Source organism: Bactrocera neohumeralis, chromosome 5 (genome assembly GCF_024586455.1).
Source record: "Bactrocera neohumeralis isolate Rockhampton chromosome 5, APGP_CSIRO_Bneo_wtdbg2-racon-allhic-juicebox.fasta_v2, whole genome shotgun sequence".
NCBI classification, from domain to species: domain Eukaryota; kingdom Metazoa; phylum Arthropoda; class Insecta; order Diptera; family Tephritidae; genus Bactrocera; species Bactrocera neohumeralis.
In genome coordinates, this window is record NC_065922.1 from 32,080,469 (window position 1) to 32,103,630 (window position 23,162).

A 23,162-nucleotide genomic window follows, 5' to 3' on the forward strand; every position below is an offset into this window, starting at 1 on the left:
AAATAAAAAAATACCGCAAAAAGTACCGCTCTAAGGTGTTGTCAAATATGCACAGCACTTGAAAATTTTGAATGGTAAGCTTTGAATGACGTGCTTTGCCGGGACGTAGCAGCCATGTTTGTAAACGGATTTGTGTAAAATTTTGTCAGTCTGTTCAGTAAGGTTTGACATTGCATCATGTCGAGTTTCACTGCGGTACAGCGATAGGAAATTGTTTAAAATTATTTCGCACGTTCACGTTCTCCTGTGGCTACTGTAAGAGCTCTTCGTGCGAAGCAATATCTTCTCAGATTAGTCCCAATTCTGGCTTTATGTCTTTTTCAACAAACAAAATTGTCGCTACTGAGGTGATTCAAATCTTCACCCAAAATTTACCGTTAGGTGCGGATTGTGGTATGGCGGAATCAACGGGTCTATTTTTTCGAATTGAGGCTAGAAATGCCTTTATCATTAATAGTTATAACACGATGTTTTCTGACTTTTTTCCCCGAAATTTGATGAAATCGAGGCGGACGATATCTATTTCCAGCAAGACGGTGTTGCCGCCCCATGTTTCACATATAAACATGGTCACGTTGTGTGTAAAGTTTGGCAACTCATTCAGATCAAGCGATTTAACGCCTCTAAATTATTTTTTCTAAGTAGCCGCCAATCAACCAGCAACATTCAGCGCACTATAACCGCAATACGTCAGCGGGTCATCGAAAATTGGCGTAACCAGCCATTTAGCCAACATTCTGTTCAAATTATAAATGATATAAAATTATCTACAATGCAAGCTTATTATTTTAACAACGCGTCGTTCTTGTTGGTACGCCCATATAATACTTGTATGACCAATAGTTTACTAAATATTACCATTAAAAGCAAATTTTTAGGCTAGAAAGTATTCAATTCAACTTTACACCGTGAACAGAGTAAATTTGTCACGAAAGTTTGTAACACATGTGACTAGTGGAGACTATTTAGCCATGCTCTCTCTCGTATATCGATGTGATGTGATTTGAAAGATATGAGGTGAGGAGGGAAACTGGCCACCAGCTGGCTCTATAAAAGAAAAACAGGCACCGTGCCTGGCCAGTGCTTAGGTGACTCTCGCGCCGTGATGTTATGCGATTTGGAAGTCACGGCACCAGGCACCATGCCTGGCCAGTGCTTAAGTGACTCTCGCGCAGCGATGTTATGTGATTTGGAAGTCACGCGGTAAATTCGCGGGAAGCTGGCTGCTAGTTGGCTATAAAAGTAAGGCAGGCAACGTGCCTGGCCAGTGCTTAAGTGACTCTCGCGCCGTGATGTTATGCGATTTGGAAGTCACGGGGTAAATTCGCGGGAAGCTGGCTGCCAGTTGGCTATAAAAGTAAGGCAGGCACCATGCCTGGCCAGTGCTTAAGTGACTCTCGCGCCGTGATGTTATGCGATTTGGAAGTCACGGGGTAAATTCGCGGGAAGCTGGCTGCCAGTTGGCTATAAAAGTAAGGCAGGCACCATGCCTGGCCAGTGCTTAAGTGACTCTCGCGCCGTGATGTTATGCGATTTGGAAGTCACGCGGTAAATTCGCGGGAAGCTGGCTGCCAGTTGGCTATAAAAGTAAGGCAGGCAACGTGCCTGGCCAGTGCTTAAGTGACTCTCGCGCCGTGATGTTATGCGATTTGGAAGTCACGGGGTAAATTCGCGGGAAGCTGGCTGCCAGTTGGCTATAAAAGTAAGGCAGGCACCATGCCTGGCCAGTGCTTAAGTGACTCTCGCGCCGTGATGTTATGCGATTTGGAAGTCACGGGGTAAATTCGCGGGAAGCTGGCTGCCAGTTGGCTATAAAAGTAAGGCAGGCACCATGCCTGGCCAGTGCTTAAGTGACTCTCGCGCCGTGATGTTATGCGATTTGGAAGTCACGGCACCAGGCAACGTGCCTGGCCCGTGCTTAAGTGACTCTTGCGCCGTGACGTTATGCGATTTGGAAGTCACGGGGTAAATTCGCGGGAATATAAGTAAATTCGCGGGAAGCTGGCGGGGCTATATAAGTGCCACCATGGCCAGTGCTTAAGTGACTCTCGCGCCGTGATGTTATGCGATTTGGAAGTCACGCGGTAAATTCGCGGGAAGCTGGCTGCCAGTTGGCTATAAAAGTAAGGCAGGCAACGTGCCTGGCCAGTGCTTAAGTGACTCTCGCGCCGTGATGTTATGCGATTTGGAAGTCACGGGGTAAATTCGCGGGAAGCTGGCTGCCAGTTGGCTATAAAAGTAAGGCAGGCACCATGCCTGGCCAGTGCTTAAGTGACTCCCGCGCCGTGATGTTATGCGATTTGGAAGTCACGCGGTAAATTCGCGGGAAGCTGGCTGCCAGTTGGCTATATAAGTAAGGCAGGCACCATGCCTGGCCAGTGCTTAAGTGACTCTCGCGCCGTGATGTTATGCGATTTGGAAGTCACGGGGTAAATTCGCGGGAAGCTGGCTGCCAGTTGGCTATAAAAGTAAGGCAGGCACCGTGCCTGGCCAGTGCTTAAGTGACTCTCGCGCCGTGATGTTATGCGATTTGGAAGTCACGGGGTAAATTCGCGGGAAGCTGGCTGCCAGTTGGCTATAAAAGTAAGGCAGGCACCATGCCTGGCCAGTGCTTAAGTGACTCTCGCGCCGTGATGTTATGCGATTTGGAAGTCACGGGGTAAATTCGCGGGAAGCTGGCTGCCAGTTGGCTGTAAAAGTAAGGCAGGCACCATGCCTGGCCAGTGCTTAAGTGACTCCCGCGCCGTGATGTTATGCGATTTGGAAGTCACGCGGTAAATTCGCGGGAAGCTGGCTGCCAGTTGGCTATAAAAGTAAGGCAGGCACCGTGCCTGGCCAGTGCTTAAGTGACTCTCGCGCCGTGATGTTATGCGATTTGGAAGTCACGCGGTAAATTCGCGGGAAGCTGGCTGCCAGTTAGCTAGATAAGTAAAGCAGGCACCGTGCCTGGCCAGTGCTTAAGTGACTCTCGCGCCGTGATGTTATGCGATTTGGAAGTCACGGGGTAAATTCGCGGGAAGCTGGCTGCCAGTTGGCTATAAAAGTAAGGCAGGCACCATGCCTGGCCAGTGCTTAAGTGACTCTCGCGCCGTGATGTTATGCGATTTGGAAGTCACGGGGTAAATTCGCGGGAAGCTGGCTGCCAGTTGGCTATAAAAGTAAGGCAGGCACCATGCCTGGCCAGTGCTTAAGTGACTCTCGCGCCGTGATGTTATGCGATTTGGAAGTCACGGGGTAAATTCGCGGGAAGCTGGCTGCCAGTTGGCTATAAAGCAGTAAGGCAGGCACCGCGCCGTGATGCCTTTGGAAGTCACGGGATAAATTCGCCTGGCTGCCAGTGCTAGATAAGTGACTCTCGCGCCTCTCGCGCCGTGATGTTATGCGATTTGGAAGTCACGCGGTAAATTCGCGGGAAGTTGACGGCCAGTTGGCTATAAAAGTAAAGCAGGCACCATGCCCGGCCAGTGCTTAGGTGACTCTCGCGCCGTGATGTTATGCGATTTGGAAGTCACGGGGTAAATTCGCGGGAAGCTGGCTGCCAGTTGGCTATAAAAGTAAGGCAGGCACCATGCCTGGCCAGTGCTTAAGTGACTCTCGCGCCGTGATGTTATGCGATTTGGAAGTCACGCGGTAAATTCGCGGGAAGCTGGCTGCCAGTTGGCTATAAAAGGCAACGTGCCTGGCCAAGGACTCTCGCGCCGAGGCACACGCGGTGCCGGGAAGTTGACGGCCAGTGGCTATAAAAGTAAAGCACTGCCTGGCCGCTTAAGTGACTCTCGCGCCGTGATGTTATGCGATTTGGAAGTCACGCGGTAAATTCGCGGGAAGCTGGCTGCCAGTTGGCTATAAAAGTAAGACAGGCAACGTGCTTGGCCAGTGCTTAAGTGACTCCCGCGCAGCGATGTTATGTGATTTGAAAGTCACACGGTAAACTCGCGGGAAGCTGGCTGCCAGTTGGCTATAAAAGTAAGGCAGGCACCATGCCTGGCCAGTGCTTAAGTGACTCTCGCGCCGTGATGTTATGCGATTTGGAAGTCACGGGGTAAATTCGCGGGAAGCTGGCTGCCAGTTGGCTATAAAAGTAAGGCAGGCAACGTGCCTGGCCAGTGCTTAAGTGACTCTCGCGCCGTGATGTTATGCGATTTGGAAGTCACGGCACCAGGCAACGTGCCTGGCCAGTGCTTAAGTGACTCTTGCGCCGTGATGTTATGCGATTTGGAAGTCACGGGGTAAATTCGCGGGAAGCTGGCTGCCAGTTGGCTATATAAGTAAAGCAGGCACCGTGACTGCCCAGTGCTTAAGTGACTTTCGCGCCGTGATGTTATGCGATTTGGAAGTCACGGGGTAAATTCGCGGGAAGCTGGCTGCCAGTTGGCTATAAAAGTAAGGCAGGCACCATGCCTGGCCAGTGCTTAAGTGACTCCCGCGCAGCGATGTTTTGTGATTTGGCAGTCACGCGGTAAATTCGCGGGAAGCTGGCTGCCAGTTGGCTATATAAGTAAAGCAGGCACCATGCCTGGCCAGTGCTTAAGTGACTCTCGCGCCGTGATGTTATGCGATTTGGAAGTCACGGGGTAAATTCGCGGGAAGCTGGCTGCCAGTTGGCTATAAAAGTAAGGCAGGCACCATGCCCGGCCAGTGCTTAAGTGACTTTCGCGCCGTGATGTTATGCGATTTGGAAGTCACGGGGTAAATTCGCGGGAAGCTGGCTGCCAGTTGGCTGTAAAAGTAAGGCAGGCACCATGCCTGGCCAGTGCTTAGGTGACTCTCGCGCCGTGATGTTATGCGATTTGGAAGTCACGCGGTAAATTCGCGGGAAGCTGGCTGCCAGTTGGCTATAAAAGTAAGGCAGGCAAGGCAGGCACCATGCATCGGCCAGTCCATCGCCGTGATGTTATGCGATTTGGAAGTCACGGAAAATTACTGCCCGGCCAGTGCTTATCGGTGCGCACCCCGGCCAGGAAGTATGTGAAGAGTGTCAGATATGTAGGGTTCGATGAGCGTGCAAAGAGGTGGTTGGAGTCATGCGGGGACTCCTTACATGCTACACTTAAATATTTTGGTATATCGGAATTGATTCTGTATAAGTAAGAGTTTAACCTGCTAAAGTATCCAGAATGAAGCTGCGCAAAGGTCACTGTCGATTCTCGCGGCAACTCAAGCTCGTCTTTTGCAATGGGTAGTGGTTTGACTCCAAATACGCCATTGACTGAGAGTGAGTCGAAGAAGGCGTTTATTGTTTCGCTGTGAATGGCGATCAGTGGAGGCCTGAAGTAAGTTGCGCCCGAAGTCTGGTCAGCGTATTGTTTTATTTCGTCCCCTTCCCAGTAAGTTATAAGACAATTTAGATATTTATTCATATTTATTAATAATATGCATGTGTATATGCTTTATCGTCAACTTCATGATTGTTATTACATCATACAATTTATGTTTTCAACTTTCCGAGATATCATGAACGATATCGCTTTTATAGTAAAATGAACAAAATAACATTACATTTGCTTCGTACATTCTTCATTATTCATTCGGGTTTTGAGATTTTTGCTTCTTTTGTTTTTGCTTTTATAAATATTGTTAATTAAGACAAAATTTTAGTAGTTGTAAAAATATGCTAATAAATATTAAATATATGTGTAAATATTTAATACTAGGGATTTCTATCGTATATATGTATGTGTGTGTATATATGTATATTGTAGGTATATTTTAAGTCGTATTCCTAAAGAAAAACAATAGGATAGCAATCGAGTAGAATACAGAAATAATTTACAGATAGTTAAAGTATTGCAGTTACAGTTAATTTAAATGAAGTACATACATACATACATACGTACATAAGTATTTCTTAATATGTATGGTTGTTACAAAATATACAAATGTAGTAGTTTTATGTAATTTTCAATTGCTAACATACGATTATTGTTTGTGGTATATATTTTTGTTTTTTGGTTTTTGGTTTTCGGTTTTGTTTTTAATTTTTTTTATAATTTTTAATTTTTGGTTTTTTTAAATTGTTTATTTTTTTTTTTTTATTTTAAATTTTATTTTTTGGCTTTTTCCTTTACTTTTTTTATTTTTTCCAAATTTGTTGTTTTTTGTATATTTTATTTTACCATTTATTTGTATTATTTTTTTGTTTGTTTGCAATATTGAGCGTACATTTCTATATCTTTGAGTAAATTTCGTGTTTTCATTTTAGTAGTTTTTAATTGTTTTTATTAAAACTTTGTTAAATGTAAATTGTGTATCGCAAGAATACAATTTTGTTAAAGAAATTGTTTTTTTATCATTTTATTTTATTTTTATATTTTTGTAAATAATGTTTTTAATACCTTTTAATTTTTTTTTAATATTTTATTTTATTTAACTTTTTTTTAAATTTTTTTAGATATATTGTTTTATTTTAATTTTTTCTTTTGTTATTTTATTTATTTATATTGTTATTTTTTTATTATTTTTTTATTTTTTTCATTATTTTTATTTATTTTTCGTTTCATTACATTGTTGACACAAATGTATTTTCAGCTCTTCTTTGCCTTTAGCTACACTCATTTATTTATAAATTTACAGAATTCATAAAAAATCTTTATTGTTTTTTTCTAATTTCCTTATATACTACAAATAATATGCTAGTATATTATATGAAGAATATATAAAATACATATTAATATTTCAATTGTCATAACTAAATTTAAAATTGCTTTTTCCTTCATACTTAACTTTTAAAACACACAATTGTTATTATTTTTTTATTAAATTACAGACAGCAAACACTTAACTTAGATTTACTAAATATACAAATGCATGTATGTATATATAAATGTAATAATCTTGTATATGGTTTGAAAAAATCTTTGGCATCGAAACTAAATTATGCACAGTAGATGAAAACATTTTTTTATGAGATAGTTGTTACTTTTATAAATAATTTAGTGTTTATTAATGTAATAATATTTTTATTATCTTTAAAAAAATTTACAATAATATTATAATTAAATTGTTTTCTTTAATTCTTGATAACTATTTTGCGCAAAAAATAATTTTAATATTTTGTTTTAATTTTATTTAAAAAAAATTAAAGGAGACCTGAGTTTACGGTTTTTGTCATGAAAGAGATTTAATTGCTGGAAAAAAAACAAATACATAAATTTCGTAAAAATTTACTTAACTTGTTCTTGTAACAAAAAAATATTTTTTTTACATATTTAAAAATTTTATTTTTAACAAAATACACAGTTTTGTAAAATTTTAAATTAACTATATAAATAAATTATAAAAAAAAATATTTATTTTAAATTTTTCAAAAACTTTTCATTTCCCGGAATATGAAATTTTGTAAAATTTTAATTAGCTCTGTGAATAAATTTAAAAAAAGTTATTTCATATGTCTGTCCGTTCGTCCGTTTCCGCAGTAACTACCAACAGTGTGAAAATGGGTAAAATCGGACTGCAGCCACACCTACTTCCCACATAAGACTATTTTAAATACTATCGGATTCTCTCCTTTCGAGTGTAAAATTCAACTTTGCACGAATAATGCCTTTAGAGTACGCCACCTTATGGCCAAAAATGGTCCAAGTCAAATAAAACAAGCCACTACGTACACAATATGTGGACCACCCCAGTACCTATAGTTGACTTTTTACCGAAAATACCGATCAATGTATCAGATTTATAATTGAAATTTTTTTCTGATAGTAATATGTCTGTGTGCCCCCATATATCTAATTTATAAATTTTCAAATTTCCGGGTGAGTTTATACCGCATATAAGGGCCAATATGTGAATTATCTTCCCTGGCTTTAATCCTTGCAAGTTACAATATATGAAATGTTCGGTTTTACCCGAACTTAGCTCTTCCTTGCTTGTCAATTATTTATTTTTATTCTTATTCTGTTAACTCAAGAAATTAATATTTTAAAAGCTGAAAAATGCTTTTGATTGATTTCGATTAAAATATTTTATTTTTAGCAAAAATTTTAAATGCATTATTTCTGAAAAAAACGTAACTTTACAATTTATTTTTAAATTTTAGCCTCAACTGCATTTAAAACTTATATATACATACATACATAATTTCTTATTATATATAATACATTCAATTTAAATAAAATTTTTATACTCTATCACACATACATAAACGATTTACGATACTTTATATCTGTTAAAAAATAGCAACTACATTTTATAATTATAATTTTCACTTATGCAATATTCCTTTAAGAATTAAAACTTTAGAATCAACCCTTAAAATAATGATCAAATGATCAGTTACATGAACAATCAAACAAACAATGCTTCGTCGATCCTTGCAACAATAAATGAATGCAACAAAACAATTTTCGCAAACAAATAACACAATCTTATACATGTATATGTATGTATGTACATAATATTTCTCGCTTAGCATAATTAAGTGGCAACTCTTTAGCATTTCACTTACAGCAAATTATGTGTATTAAACTTTAATACTAATTTTACATAGCATTTTTGTTTTTATAATTTCTAATTCGCATATTCATTAGGATGGTTATCCTATAGTTTCCTTTTTCCTGTCAATTATGAATTAAATTTTTTCAAACTTTCATGCTTATTACTTTTTTCTTCTTAATATTTTTTTTTTTCAAAGAATATCTTTGGCAACTTTGGGATTTATACGAGGATTTTGGTAAAACACTGAAAATATGGCAAAAAAATTTCATTTTTAAAATCTGGCAAATACGTTTTTTCCATACTTTTAAAACCTTAAGTTTTTTTTTTTAATTTTTTCTCCTGCTGTTAGTAGCAAAAATTGCATGTTTCGGTGAAAAAAGTCTTTTGGGAATTTTACTCAAAGGAAAGTAGTTATGACCTTTTGCTGGTAACTGGAGTTGGTAATTTGTAATGTACAGATAGAATTGTAAAAGTATACATTTCGACAAAAAAGTACCCGGAAATTGTAAACAGAACACAAAACTCTTAATTTTTTGCGAGAGATGACCAGCTATTGCTTGACGATTTTCAAGCTTTTTTAATATTTTCATCAGTTGAAGAGGTCGACTTTCAACGATTGAATACAATTTCTGTATGCTTTTTGGAAACAATGTATATTTATATATTCAGACCAAGTCCTTCAGTTTTCGAAATATCGATTTGAAATTTTGCACACTTCCTTTTTTCCTCAAAAAACCGCTCATATGTCGGAAACACAGAAAACATTTTTTTTTTGGGAAGCCGCCATTTTGTTAATAATTAAAATTCTGACATGTCTTTCGATTATTACCTGTACTCATATATAATACCATTTTTTGTTTTCGATTTGAGTTATTTTTAAGCAGAAAAATCTGGCTCGCCGCCAGATATTTATTTTTAAAATGAAATGCCTCGTCGGAAAAGTTCAAAAAGAACTGCGTTATTTCTGCTTTGCAAGTGGCTATAAACCCTTTAAGAAAAACAACGAGTCTTACGCAGTTTGCAAATTGAGTCCTTTTGAGTCAAAGATGAACGCTTTAGATGCCAATCTCAATAATTGGAATTCGTAGATAAGAACATAATTGTCTGCTCAGCAGGACAATTGATCACCTTTTAGCTGTAATATTGAAAAATTTACGACTGCATCCCTCCATGAAGGGACCAGAACCCTCAAAAGCAGCAATTAACTATTTGATTTGAGTTGTAATATTTCAGGGAGAACAAATAGTAAAATTTTGGTACATATTAACGCGGCTATAACCGCGCAAGCGCTGTCTAGGCCAGTAAAGAAGAAGATGAAGATTGGTACACATTCTTTGTTATAAATGTGTTTTAAACTAAACGCTTTATTGTTCGAAAAAAAAACCAAACTTAGCCTTACTCCATTCGGGTATTCACAAGATTTCCTATAAAATTTGAATACACCTAAAAACAACTAAAACTTCCCATAATATACGCAACCAAATGCCGTTGATTTTTAGCGAATTAATTTCGTAAAATAGGTATCTATGATGAACTACGCTCTTCGATTTTTGTTCTGTATAATATTACTCGTTTCAGTATTGAATTTTCTACTTTTGAACTAAAGTTATTTGCGGTGAACACACAATCAGTCTATACAAATAGTATCGATGAATACAACTACATACACGTTATTTTGCATGGTATCCACTAGAACTTTTTAAGGTTATGTTTGCTTTCATTCAAAATCTATTTTTCAATTTATATGTATGTATGTATATGTTTACAATATTTTCTTGTTCATTGATTTATCAATTATACTGACTTATATATGTATGTATATGTGTTTGTAGATTACATTGTTATATAGCAATTTTTATGACTATCATCAGTTAGAACATGATATATGTAACTGTTTCACATACGTCTTACGGTACTTCACTTTAATGTAAACAAACTATCACCCCTTGGGGATTAGCGTAATTTTTGTGTGTATTTCTAGGTATATGTATGTATATTGTTGATTCGATCTTTGTTATAGGTAAAGTTGAAAGAAAATATTGCATCACTTTATATTTTTTTTTCGTGGTTTTTTGTAAAATCAATTAAATTTTCTTCATCGAAAAATACTTGTATGTATGTAGCTATGGTTGTTTGTGTGTACACGTTTGTAAGGTTATCATGTTATTCAATTGAGTGTAGTTGCATGTGTGGGTTCTTTGCTTATTCTTCTCTTCGGCTTTAAATTTTTTTCCAAATTTAATTTTTTTGAAATTTTATTTTTTTTTTGAAATTTAATTTTTTTTTGAAATTCAGTTTTTTTCGTTTCTTGAAATTCGTTTTCAATTAATTGGTTCGCTTTTTTTAGTTTTTCTTGTATGCCAATGAAAGTTTTGTTCGAAATGGTGGTTTATGGTGGGTCGGTACATCGGTGAATAGTTTTTTCAATATCGTTATTATTTCTTATTCCTCACTTGATTACTAAAAATTAATTAAATTTACAACTCGTTTTTCTATACTTTTACTATTTTGTCTAATATGTATGTTATATGGTATATATTCCCTAGTAGTATTTAGTTTCGAACTATTTCGTACATTTACTTTGACCATTTTGATTTCGCAGTGTATTGGTGATATTTTTTTTTTAATTTTTTCTTTTGTTTTATGCCTTCAAATAGTACTAGTTTCAATCTCTTTATAAATGTGTAACTTCCTAGAGAATACTTTTAATATTGCTGTGGATAAAGAACTACCAATAACCTATGCCTCTAAGTAGTTTATCTGGTTTATTTTGGTTACAGTATTCGTTGAAATTTCTCTATCAATTAACCCGCTATTTTCCCAAATGCGACCTTGCTTGCTTTTTATTGCAAAAATCTCTCAACAAATCCTAAATTTGTTTTAATGCCGGCAATGAGTTCAAAAATTTCCCAGAATAATGTTAGAGTTGTGGATATAATTATAGCATTACATGGTACCTAACGCAGATGATATTTGGTTGAAATGTCTGGGCTTAATTTCAGTTTCAGACCAACATGAGAGAATTTCTTACAGCTGAAAAGACCCGTCATTTATTGAATAACAACGTGTGCATAAAAACTCGACCAAGGATCTTGCCAATTCATTTATATCCTTCATATGAAGTATATATTATATATTCTTAGTTTTTAAGGGTATACACTCGAATTTCTCTTATTTATGAGGAAAGTTTTTCTTCTTTATTCGGGATATAAAAAACGGTGAAGATTTAGTGCCTTAGAACACTTCTTTTGGAAACCTTTTCGTTCTTGTCCACCTAAGTTAAAGTTGAAATTTTATGTTGATCTCTTTCCCAAATCTACTTTCTCGAACATGAGAATGTTTGAATTTTCCTCCACATATTGCTTGAACTGTCTTTGAATACTTATTTGGAAATCTTTTCCGATCGTGTTAAGCTAAAATATCGTTGAAATTTTATATTGGTTTCGTGTTCAAATCTACTTCCTCGAACATAATATAAAAAAATGTTTGAATTTTCCCTCACATAATGTTTGCCTTGTCTTAGAACACCTTTTTGAAATTCTTTTCGATCTTGTCCACCCAAGGTGACGCTGAAATTTTATATTGGTCTCTTTCTCGAATATGATCTAAAGAATGTTTGAATTTTCTCTCACATAATGTTTGGAAAAGTTTTCTGAATATCTGAAAACAAAGTGCCGTTTAGCTAAAATACTGATAACAGACCCTATTGTGGAGCCTCTTACGAAAACACCCAGCTATGCATGGTAACAAAGCAATCTTTTTCGTCACCTAATGGGGTCCCTTCGGCATAATTTGGAAGATTTTTCAAATTAAGGAATATATTACAGGTTTTAGTTGCCGTTAAAGAAAGTACATAATACTTCAGTTTCAACTATTGAGCCCCTATATACTGTGACCTGTTGAACTCTCAAAGCATTTCATTAGCAATAGGTAATTTTTGAACCGCTCTTTTCATAACTTCTTGGGAGTAACTGTATCACTTTTGAAGTAAATGTTCTGATAAACTTTACTACCCAATCTAGCCTGTTATGTCTCCGAATATGGCTGCTTCGCAAAAGAAAATCGTACTCTTCTTAAACTTTCCATAAAATATATGTCTAACCATTATCGAGCTCAACATACTCCAGACCTCAATTCTACACCTGCCTACACCGCCTAACTCGCCTCAAAGTCTATACCAAGTGTACACCTTAAACAAATGTGAGCTCACGATCGCTGCCCGCATCAATGAACTCAAAATCCTCGTAAACTCATTCACCATTTATCACGAAAACCGGACAAAATGCGGAAGGTTTACCACCACCACCACCACCCTTACCGTTACCCTTACCATTATCATTACCATTACCGTTATCCTTACAGTCTACTAGTTTGACATGTCGTTGTCTGGTCTGCTGTTTCTGCTGCTTCTGTTCACTACCATTTGCTTTCATTTGTTTCGGTCGTTGTGTCGCCTCTAACTCATCACCGTCGGTTGTGTCCAAGTCCTCTTCTTCTGTGGCGGCGGTGCCGGTGCCACCACCTTCCAGCACCGCTGTAGTCGTATCGGTCCCAGCGCCACCAACGTCACCATCACCATTGCCACCATCCTCACCCTCGTCATCTTCTTCGTAGCCGTTGCTCTCGCCACTCTCCGCCTCTTCGACGGTCTCGAGTTCGCCGCCGGCCAGCGTTGTTGAGCAATAACAGTACGACAAATTGGTTTTGAGATCTTCACAGAATTGTTGCTGTTGCGCAATGCTTGCAATGCGCTCGCGCGCAAACTCTCACATATAGGCCGGTTTCAGTTTATAGGCACGCTTCCAGATTTCACACAAGCAAACTGTCGAATGAAAACGATAGAATATTGCCAATGGCATGGACACATGCGTTATTATCGTCCACGCCCACAGACCATAGAAATTCAATTGTATTGGATGTGATTCGGCACGTGACTTCTCCAACGTGCTGATCGCCCACATCGCCAAATTCACGACCAACATAAATGTCACAATCTCTCGGCCGGGTTTCTTACGTATATGCTCCGGTGTGATGGCCTGTCGTCGACTCGCATCCAAGATGAATAATGTCTGGCAAGCCGTTTGCACAATGGAGGCGAGTGCATTTAACGGTACTAACATATCATCACTGCGCAACGTAAAATGTCCGGCGATCACTGTGAATATATTGTACAAAAAGGAACCAGTCTGCGCACCGACCAACAAAATATCATCCAACGAGAAGCTGCGATACCAATCATATTGCAGATGTCGTATTTGTATCATGCCGATGAGTGTTGCTATTGTCGCTGTGCCGTAGATGAGCAGCTCACAGATGGTCACCTCGGTGACGGCCAAGGCGACAAAGTCTGGTCGCGAGATCAACACGAAGAAGAGAATGAGCGAAATGATGGTCAGCACGAGTATGAGTATGCCAACGAAGAGACCCTTGTGCGCACGCGCACAATCCACCGAATAGTGATGGGGTGAACGCTTCATCGGCGAACTGATCGTGTCCGGACGTTGTGGCGCTGGTGTTGGCGGTCGCGAAATGCTACGCCACATCACATACAATATGGCTGCGCAGATCAATGAATACTCAATGGTGCAGGGAAAGAGGAATGGTGAGGCATCTTGTACCAGTGTGCCGAGTATGTTGGTACGTCGACACTCGAAAATTTGATAAGGACCCTTCAGTCCCCGCGGTATACGCAAATGTGCTGTGGGATCGGTGGGTATTACTGCCGGTATGTTTGCATGTCCACGCGAATGTCCGGGTATACGATGTGAGATGCGCAGCGTACGATTCTCCGGATTGTAGAATGTCAATATTTCGTGTTTCGTTTCCTGTATCAGCACATTCAGCCAAACTGCCAAATTGGTGCCGATCATATGCATTAGACCGAAGCGTGCGATGATTTTATAGCGATAGACTTTGATTTGCTGCAAGTAAGAGATTTAGTGTGAATGAAGTTATACAGTAAGTGATTTATTTATATTATGAAGATTGGATTGTGTTCTGAAAAAAGGACTGAAGCTGTTATGAATCCTCAATACAGTTAACGAAACAGTTCTAAGCTGCTCTCTTAGAAACATTAGTTTCTGAAATCAAGTAACTTTTTTTCTCCATATGACAGTCAATGCTCCCAAAGGTGGAGTTGATAGGGGCAAATATTTTCCACTTTCCTTAATGCTGTCCTATATCCGACCATGTTTCTATGAATGTACCGTAGGGCGCATTGAAAAGGTCCCAAAGTTGTAGTCGTTTTCACTATTCTTGCTAAGTGATTTTGGACTCCGATCTGGTTTCGTTGCTGAACACCGTACCAATAAGTACGGGTCTTAGGTTTTGAGCCAGCTATTTTTAGGTCGAAGTTTACCGTTTAAGGATTATAAAAATTTCTTCGTCAGTTTTTGAGATAACCGAATGAAATTTAATACATAAGTACATTTTGATATTACACACAATAACTTCATACCAGATCACTTGGATCACAGAGTCGCCAAACCAAACTCGAGGGAGTTGTGGGTCGGAAAAGGCCGTTGGAGGAGAGGGGCAGTGAGCTAATGGGTCAAAGCTTGGGGGAAGGTTGGTGGAGAGTTTACTCTCAGGAGCTCACTATTAACTCCACTTCAGACTTCCTGAATATTCCAGGGTTTTCCAAAGCGAGGTTGCAGCCATTAAGGTAGCAGCATATTTACTAATCCGGACTGCGGCCTTCTTCAGAGAAGTAATCATCCAGCCAGTTAGCAGGGCGGCGATAATAGCCTTGAACTCATTAACAGTACGTTCAGGGTTGATCAATGAGTGCCTATCCTCACTATCAATAGCAGCAAGTGCCTTTGTAATGAGACTGGAAAACGGAATCGCAGGAAATTGTAAAGCTGATGAGCTAGCAAGAAAAGCCACTTTAGATCCGCTATCGTTAGAATGGAAGCGGGTCTGTACTCCCGTATGCTCTCGTATTATACTACTAGGTAGCTGCCACCATCGGTATATGCGCTGTCGCAAAAGCCTTTGGGTCCAATATCGGTCGAAAGTCTAGTGATCCCTTTGCCCTCAGTATGGCTAGCCTCTCCCTAGTTGTGGATTTTTTAGCAGGCAGTTGCTCTATTGGCGTCCATGCTGTAGGGCTGGGAATCTTATCAGACGCCATGTGCAGAAGTTGTAAGGAAGAAGATGAGGTGGGAACAACTCAACACTTTCTTCTTGACTATCCCGCCTTTGGGAGGTCAAGACTTGGACACTTAGGAACGCATAGAAATCCCACTGAACTGAAGGGAAAGGAAACTAAGTGCCTGTGTAAATTTGTATTGGTTCTTCTTTTCTATGGCTTTTCAAAGGACTACATATAGCAGTCCACGTGCCATCTCTCTAGATAAGCCATCTAACATAACCCTACTTAACATTTTGATATTTTATTGATCATTTGTCGGAATCGGCCAGACCGGACATGTACTATATAGCTATTACATATCTGCCTTATAACCGATTATTGAGATTTTATGTTTTCCGGCATCCTGCCTTTAATTGAAAAGCTAAGGGCACGTAATTTCGTATAACTGATCCGTAGACCATTTCCCACTGAACACTTTTCAGCAAACGCAATTTCGAAACCAAATAATAGGATTTAGGAAACTAACTTCGAAAAATGAAGAAATTACTTCGTACCCTATTACCCATCTGTCGAAAAAATACGGTTTGTTCTAATACCTAGCTGTAAGTTGAACAGTGTTATTGCTTTAAATAAAGTATCTCGCTATGGAGAGGTTTTTGGGGGCCTCATTCTATGCCTTACTTCCCAACTTCGAACGAGAACGTATTTTAACATCGTAAAAACATGAAAAAATAGGTAAAATAGGGTGTAAAAATTACGTTAACCTGTTCGCTTAATTAGTCCGTAAAATAAAGTTATTTACAATTAACACAATTTTACCACCGCTCACCCCACTCACCTCGTTATTCAGGAAAATAAAGTACATTTGTATGAAAATGAATGCCATTCGCGTCGCCGGTGTCAATGCTAACAAAACATTATGACACTTGGTGTCCGGATTCAATTCGAAATACTGACCGAACTCCAAGCCCGAATAGATCATGCTGCCAATGCCAAAAGCTGTAAAAGCAAAAAATATACATGTAAATAAGCGACGAAAGGAAGAATAGAAGAAACGAAAATAATGTGTTGAAATAAAATTAGGCATAAATTAGAATTGGCAACAGCCTCCAAAGGCGTCATTAACCGAATTACAACGTCAATTAGGCGCAGCAATTAAAGGCAGCGCAGTGCGCCGTCAGCTGGTGCCGAACCCTTCGCAAGTGCAAAGACTAATGAACTGACAAGTCGAGCAGCAGTTGCAATTTATTTGGCGAATCAAGGTGGCTGCGCTTGGAAAAATAAAATCAATAAATAAGAAAAAGCGAAAAATATTTTGTACATCAAAGCTGTAAGCAGAAAAATAAGGCGGGCCATTTATTTTTCAGCTGAATATTAAATTATCTTCAGCGGAAGCTACAGAGACCATTCGTCTAAAGTTCAAATAAATTGCAATATTTTTTATATTTTTATAGAATTTAAAGATTTTTGGGCTACTAAAGGGTAAAGCAGCATTTGCTGGCGCAAGTTAATCCACAATTGAGCGATGTGCAATAAATAAGTCTTGTGAAGCAAAAAAGGAAATAAATAAATAAATAAAGAGGAAAACAGCAATGCGTTGAAATCCGCTGTCCATTTTATATCCTTCTTTACGAAATTTTCTGAGTTTCTCAATAAAAATAAAGATAAGATCTAAGAGACAGCAATCGAGTGTCCCACAAATACACCAGTACTTTGCCTTTTTAAATATATTTGTATGTATGTATGTGAGTTGTAAATGCTGTGGTACGAATAAGTGGCCATTTTCCATTTCAATCACTTTTATGGTTCCTTTGGGAAATCTGCGTAACATTAGATACTCAGTGTGTGGAAAAGAGGTAGTGGTTACTCCTTACAAATGGCTGAAATTCAAAGCAATAAAAAACTTTCCTTTTCTTAACTTTGGATTGAGACTCTTTAATATTTCTAACAATCTGGCAGATTAAGTATATTCCGTAGTCATTGAAAAATACATAAGATTTTTGGCTACTTTTAGTTTTTCTATAAACATTACTATGAGCTTTTGCTCTAAAACATTTACTTTAACTTAAACAGGGGCCATAATTCGTACTTAGAAAATAGTTAAACCCGTTTTTTTATTTTTTGAAAATAATGTGAATCATTTACCATTTTTCATTTTTAAAAATACTTTAAAATTATTGCATTTCAGTGTCATCACATAACTTTTGACTCGATGAAGACCAAATTTAGGAACCATTTCTTGTAGAGTTCTTCTGGTTTCCTCCGTACGGGCTTTTCTAGTGCTGTATCTAGAAATGAAATTTTATGAAATGTCCTTAAGCACGACATTTCTCAATTCGTCATCTTTCAAATATCCACTGAAAAAAGTATAGTGTTAAGAGGAGCTTTGTATATTTTTCATCTCCCGTTTGAACATGAAATTTGCAGTATAGCATAAAGTCAAGGCTGGGTTTATCAATATTTCGGATGACAGTCGCACACCGCTCTTCACAGCCTCGTCCACTACTACTCCGCGACACTCTCCATTGCTACCCTGCTTCCCTAGACACTTCTGGCCGATATGCGATACGAGGTTACTGCCTTAATTGCTGCTTGGCTGTCCACGTAGATGTTGACTCCGAAGTTGCCTGCTGATGCATTAGAGATTAGCTAGCAGGTTTCTCGATAGTATAGATCTCTTCTTGAAATGTAATGCAATGGTTCGCAACTTAAAGGTCTGTTTTATGATTAATTCTAGACAGTACATGAGCAAAAAATAGTAAGACTTTGTTCATAAATTCAAAATTCTTAATTTATTCTGCAAAGTCTATGTCTTCTCAGCAAAGTAATTACACTTGGTCACAACACACTTGTGTGCCAACGTTTTTTCAACACATGAAACGTTGTTAAAGTCAATTTCCGGAATAGCCTTCAATGTGCGTAGCGATTCACGTTTAATGCCTCCAGTTGACTCAAAACGGTGTCCCCGCCACCGTCGCTTGAGTTTGCTGAATAGGCAGAAGTAGCACAGAGCTAAATCAGGCGAATACGGTTGTGACACGATATTAGCTCAAAATTTGGCGAAAAATTCAGGAAGAATCAATGCAGTATGTGACGGTGCATTATCATCCATAATTCCGGCCTCGTTTTACGAATAGCTTCGCGGCAAAATTTTAGTCATTTTGGAATCAATCGTACTTTAACTTTTATTAGTCCCAATTGATCTTTTAAAATAGTTTTCACTGATCCTTTCGATATTCCAACGATGTTAGTAGGATCTCTGACATCTAATCATCAAGCACCAATTCCTTTATATTACAGTTGATTTAGTACAGATGTCGCATAGAATCATACCAACCTAGAAAAAAAATATTTCGACAAGTGGGTTTTCGCGCAATGTACCCACTCTATCTTCCATTCAAATGTTATGAAACCATTTTTTCAAATTTTCAGAGAGAAATTCATTGGGTTAGCTAGTTTGTGTTCTTTAGCCTCTCCACGTCTCTGAAATTATTCGTGGAATGGTTTTCAAACTTATTAAATATTATTTTAACGTCCACTGTAGTCTTGTAAAAGTAATTAATAATGGCAGTGGAGATTCAAACTTTATCATCCTGAGTGTATTGTTGTCATAACCAATATTTATTCCACTAGATTATCATTTCGAAAATAAAAATTTCGAAAGAACTAGCTCACATACATATGTACATATAAAAGCCTTTGTTTTGAGTTTTAAATAGGTAAATTCTAGATTAGCTCAAAATTTTAGTTTTCTTACTGAGTATAGTTACTTTTTTTAAAGAATATATCTGCAGATAAAATGAAAAATAACGTAACATAACTTTTCGAAAGTTTACAAGTAAAGGAAAACGATATAACAAAAACCACGCTCATTGACATAAAATGTTTACTTTGGTAATAAAACGGTTACGTATTGGATATGTTGGACAGCGTCAGCTTAAAAGTTTATGACATATATATGTACATATTTCATAAGATATATTTAGGGGTTTCACATAGTCTCATAAAGTTATAAGTTTTAACGATCTGAAAACATAGCGTTCAGAGTTGTATTTGCGTAAGCTTGTTTTAGTATGCAATCCAATCCAACAACAAATTTTTTATACTAGCATAAAAACTTATGATTTTATGATTTTACGATGCTTTATGACACGTTGTGAGTACCTCAATTGTATGTAGTGTGTCGTTAGCAATAAAAAGCTCAATTTTGATTTTTTAATGAGAGGTTGTTGTGCATTTTAAATGACGATATGTAAAATTTGAGATTCAAAAACTGAGGGTTATCAACTATATTTAGTGAAACCGGTTTTTGCATTGACTGGCCTTTGGAAGAAGAGGAGATAATTTTTTTACGAAAAGTTATTTTTAATTTAAGGCTGAACAAAGTTGTTGAAATTTTACTCAGTTGATCGTAATGCTCGTCGCCTTTGATTTGTCTCGATATTTATTTTTTTAAATTTCATCAAAGAACTGTAATTATTTTCATTTTTGTATGATATTTTATGATTATTTAGTTCAGATAACAAATTTTAGTATACAATTTTTAGGAATTTTATTAGTCCTGCGTTTTTATCTTTTTTTGACTTAACCCTAATAAATCCTATTAAAAATGCTTTTATTTTTGACATAAATATGAATTACGTATAATGAACGACCGGCAGTATTTTTGCTATTAATTTTCCATATTGTCAGAATAATTTATACAGACAAAAGTGTGGGAGAAAAATGATAGTACGATTTTAATTTTACTGCTGCAACATTAAAGTCCCTTGCAAAATTCTACTCGATCCTGTTTCGTCTCATTTTGCAAACGCCATGCTTTTAGTGCAAAGGAAACGCTTTTAGTGAGAGTGCTGGATAATATTCCTTTTACAGCGGCATTTACTAAATGCGAGATGTGTATGTATGTAATTGTGCATATTAATTTTCAACTCCAACTTCATAAATTTTCATTAAATACATAAGAATGTGCTTGCCTTATAGCGAGCAAATAAATCTTCATCTTCATAAATTCAGCGAATACGCAAGAGCGGACGATTTTATTTAACTTAAAACGCAAGATGCGAACGATACCGTTAGTGAGAAGTAGTTGCGCTTAAAGTAGTAAACTCGTACATATTATCTTATCTACAGTGTGTATGTACTGAAGCATAAGATAAGGCTAGAGCAGCTGCTCTGCTGACCGCTTCATTTCCAGCGCGCCAACGTTTCGGCGTGCACACACGAGTACAAATTTTAGCAGGACATTCCCACAAAATACTCACCCACTGCGCCCATACGCAGATAGAAGGATCCGTAGTGATGCTGCCGGCCGAGCGGTGCCAGTAGCGAGGGCCTTCGGGCGGGTATCACCGTCGGTATGCGTTTGTTATGCATCGAATTGCTGTCCGTGTCCGATTCGTCCATGCTCTCCGAAGCGGTGGAGGAACGCGCTTTTGATGTTGATTTGCTGGGCGAAGCTGAAGCGAAAGGATAAAGGAATCATGAAATATTTGTTTTCAGTTGTGTTCTCTTTTTTATTTTATAATAATTTTTGTTTTATTTTTTTTTTTTTTTGTGTGGTTTAAATGAGCTCATATGTATCTCTGACTGTACATAACTGTTTGCTTAATTATGAGTGGACGGACATTCGGTGCGATTAACGTTGATGTTTGGTAATGACACGCGTAATAATGAATATCAATAAAACGGCGGAAAAACATTTTAATTACCAATACTCTCCTTGACATTATTTTACTTTATTTCCTTTTCTACTTTTATTTTTTTATTTTTTTTTTTTGTTATTTTTGCAAGACTTTTAATTAATCATTTTTTGTTTGTGAAAAGTCACACACGTATTTCACATTGAAATGACATATAAGTAAGGAAGGCTTAAAATCGGACGCAACCGAATACGCGTTCGTTATCGGCACCTACATATGTGTATGCTACAGTGACTACATCTAGAACATTTTTTCGGAAATTACACCATTCTTCTCCTTCTTTGTTGCCAGTCGCCAAATAATAACCCATGCCATTTCATGAAGATGGCTCATCAAATGAAAAACTTTTGCTTACAAGCACTTGATTCCGATTGTTCGGTTTGTGTGCTATAGTGGTCAGATATAGACCGTTCCAACAAATGAGCAGGTTATTGGTAGAAAAAAAACGAGTGCAAAAATCGATATCTCAAAAAGTGAGGGCCTAGTTCATATATATACAGATAGACGGTCGGACGAACATAGCATTATACAGTAGTTACCATGTTTAGAGTAGAGTCAACCGGAAGAACAAAAATCATTTTACTAGAGATCTGAGGATAAGTGAAGTACTGAGGCAATTTTCATGTTACTAAATTTGAGAAAATTTTATTAAACAATTTCCGCAATTTTAAATTATTGGTATAAGATCAATCAAAGTCATAGAGGTACATTCGCATTCTTCTTCTGCCTTTTTATTGACGTAGACACTGTTAACAGGTTATAGCCAAGTCGTTTCTTCCTTCTACAATTTGGCGCCAATTCGAGATACATTCGCTATCTGTGGACTAGAAAATGTATCCGCCGATTTCGACCAATTTAAGTAGTAAATAATTGTTACAAACTAGAAGAATTTGTTATATCAAATTTCGATTATTTGATTTAGCTGTATATTGCTCTTTTTGGTACTTACTTATATTTGCTGGTATTTTCGGTCGTCCCCACAATAGCGTGGCATACATGAAGAGCAAAAATATCATACTGCCAATGTACAAGTAAAGATAATACACCTGAAAATAGAAATAAATAGACAAAATAGTATTTTCGTTTCAAATATAATATAGTGCTTAGCTTTACATTAAAAAAATTAGACTGTCCATGTCATTTTGTAATATCTTCGGACAGCGAAGTTGGTGATTCTGACTCATCAATGGGATAACAAATCGATCGTTCCTATCGAATTGTTTAGTGAACAAAACACTTTTGTTGGAAATCGGTTAGTTTTAAAGCACCCAGTCAGTAAAGTGTTGAGTTCCTTCAAGTACGAATGCATAAATACATTTTAATTCCAATACAACTTTTTAATTCCAATAAAACTGCAATCATTTTCAGCAGTTCATCTATTGAACTTTTGTAAGTTTCCTTTGCAATATTTCTCTTCTTAATATTTCAAATTTAAACTTGTCAAACTTTGATTTAAACATTTGACACTTGTAGAATAAATATTGAAGTGTAGCTAGGTGTGTATATATTTATTAAAGACAAAATAAGTGTAAATGTTAAACGTAATGTAACGAAGCTATAATACCCTTTACAACTTAGAAGAAGTAGATTGTGATCGGATGGTTCATATGGCAGCTACATAGTGGTCTTTCTTTCAACAATTGCGTTATAGATTTAGACAATAAACCACGCCAAATTTATTTAAAATATCTCGTCAATGAGAAAAGCTTTCCATACAAGCACTTAATGCCGATCAATCAGTTTAAATGGTAGCTATATGCCATAGTGGTCCGATATCGGGAGTTCCGAGAAATGAGCAGCGTTTTGATGAGAAAAGAATCTCAGATCGATATTTCACAAACTGAAGGACAACCAGTTCGCATATATACAGGCGAACACAGCTAAAGCGACTCAGCGCCCCCTCATTTATTTATATGCCACATAAATAT

The 23,162-nt window shown here is 37.4% G+C and overlaps 1 protein-coding gene and 1 long non-coding RNA gene across 4 annotated transcripts in view; one reads left to right on the forward strand and one right to left on the reverse strand.

Annotated features, from left to right (window-relative positions):
* Nucleotides 1–23,162, forward strand: part of LOC126759581 (uncharacterized) — a 38,175-nt gene that overhangs the window by 11,963 nt on the left and 3,050 nt on the right. The window lies entirely within an intron of this gene.
* Nucleotides 5,344–23,162, reverse strand: part of LOC126759515 (proton channel OtopLc) — a 138,128-nt gene continuing 120,309 nt past the window's right edge. For both annotated transcript variants that reach the window (XM_050474340.1, XM_050474341.1), the window contains exons 5-8: nucleotides 22,184–22,280; nucleotides 20,797–20,991; nucleotides 16,371–16,531; nucleotides 5,344–14,357 (exon numbers count right to left, since the gene is read on the reverse strand). In XM_050474340.1, coding sequence (XP_050330297.1) covers nucleotides 13,203–14,357; nucleotides 16,371–16,531; nucleotides 20,797–20,991; nucleotides 22,184–22,280 — 1,608 coding nt within the window. In that variant the 3' untranslated portion in view covers nucleotides 5,344–13,202. The remainder of the gene's footprint in view (nucleotides 14,358–16,370; nucleotides 16,532–20,796; nucleotides 20,992–22,183; nucleotides 22,281–23,162) is intronic.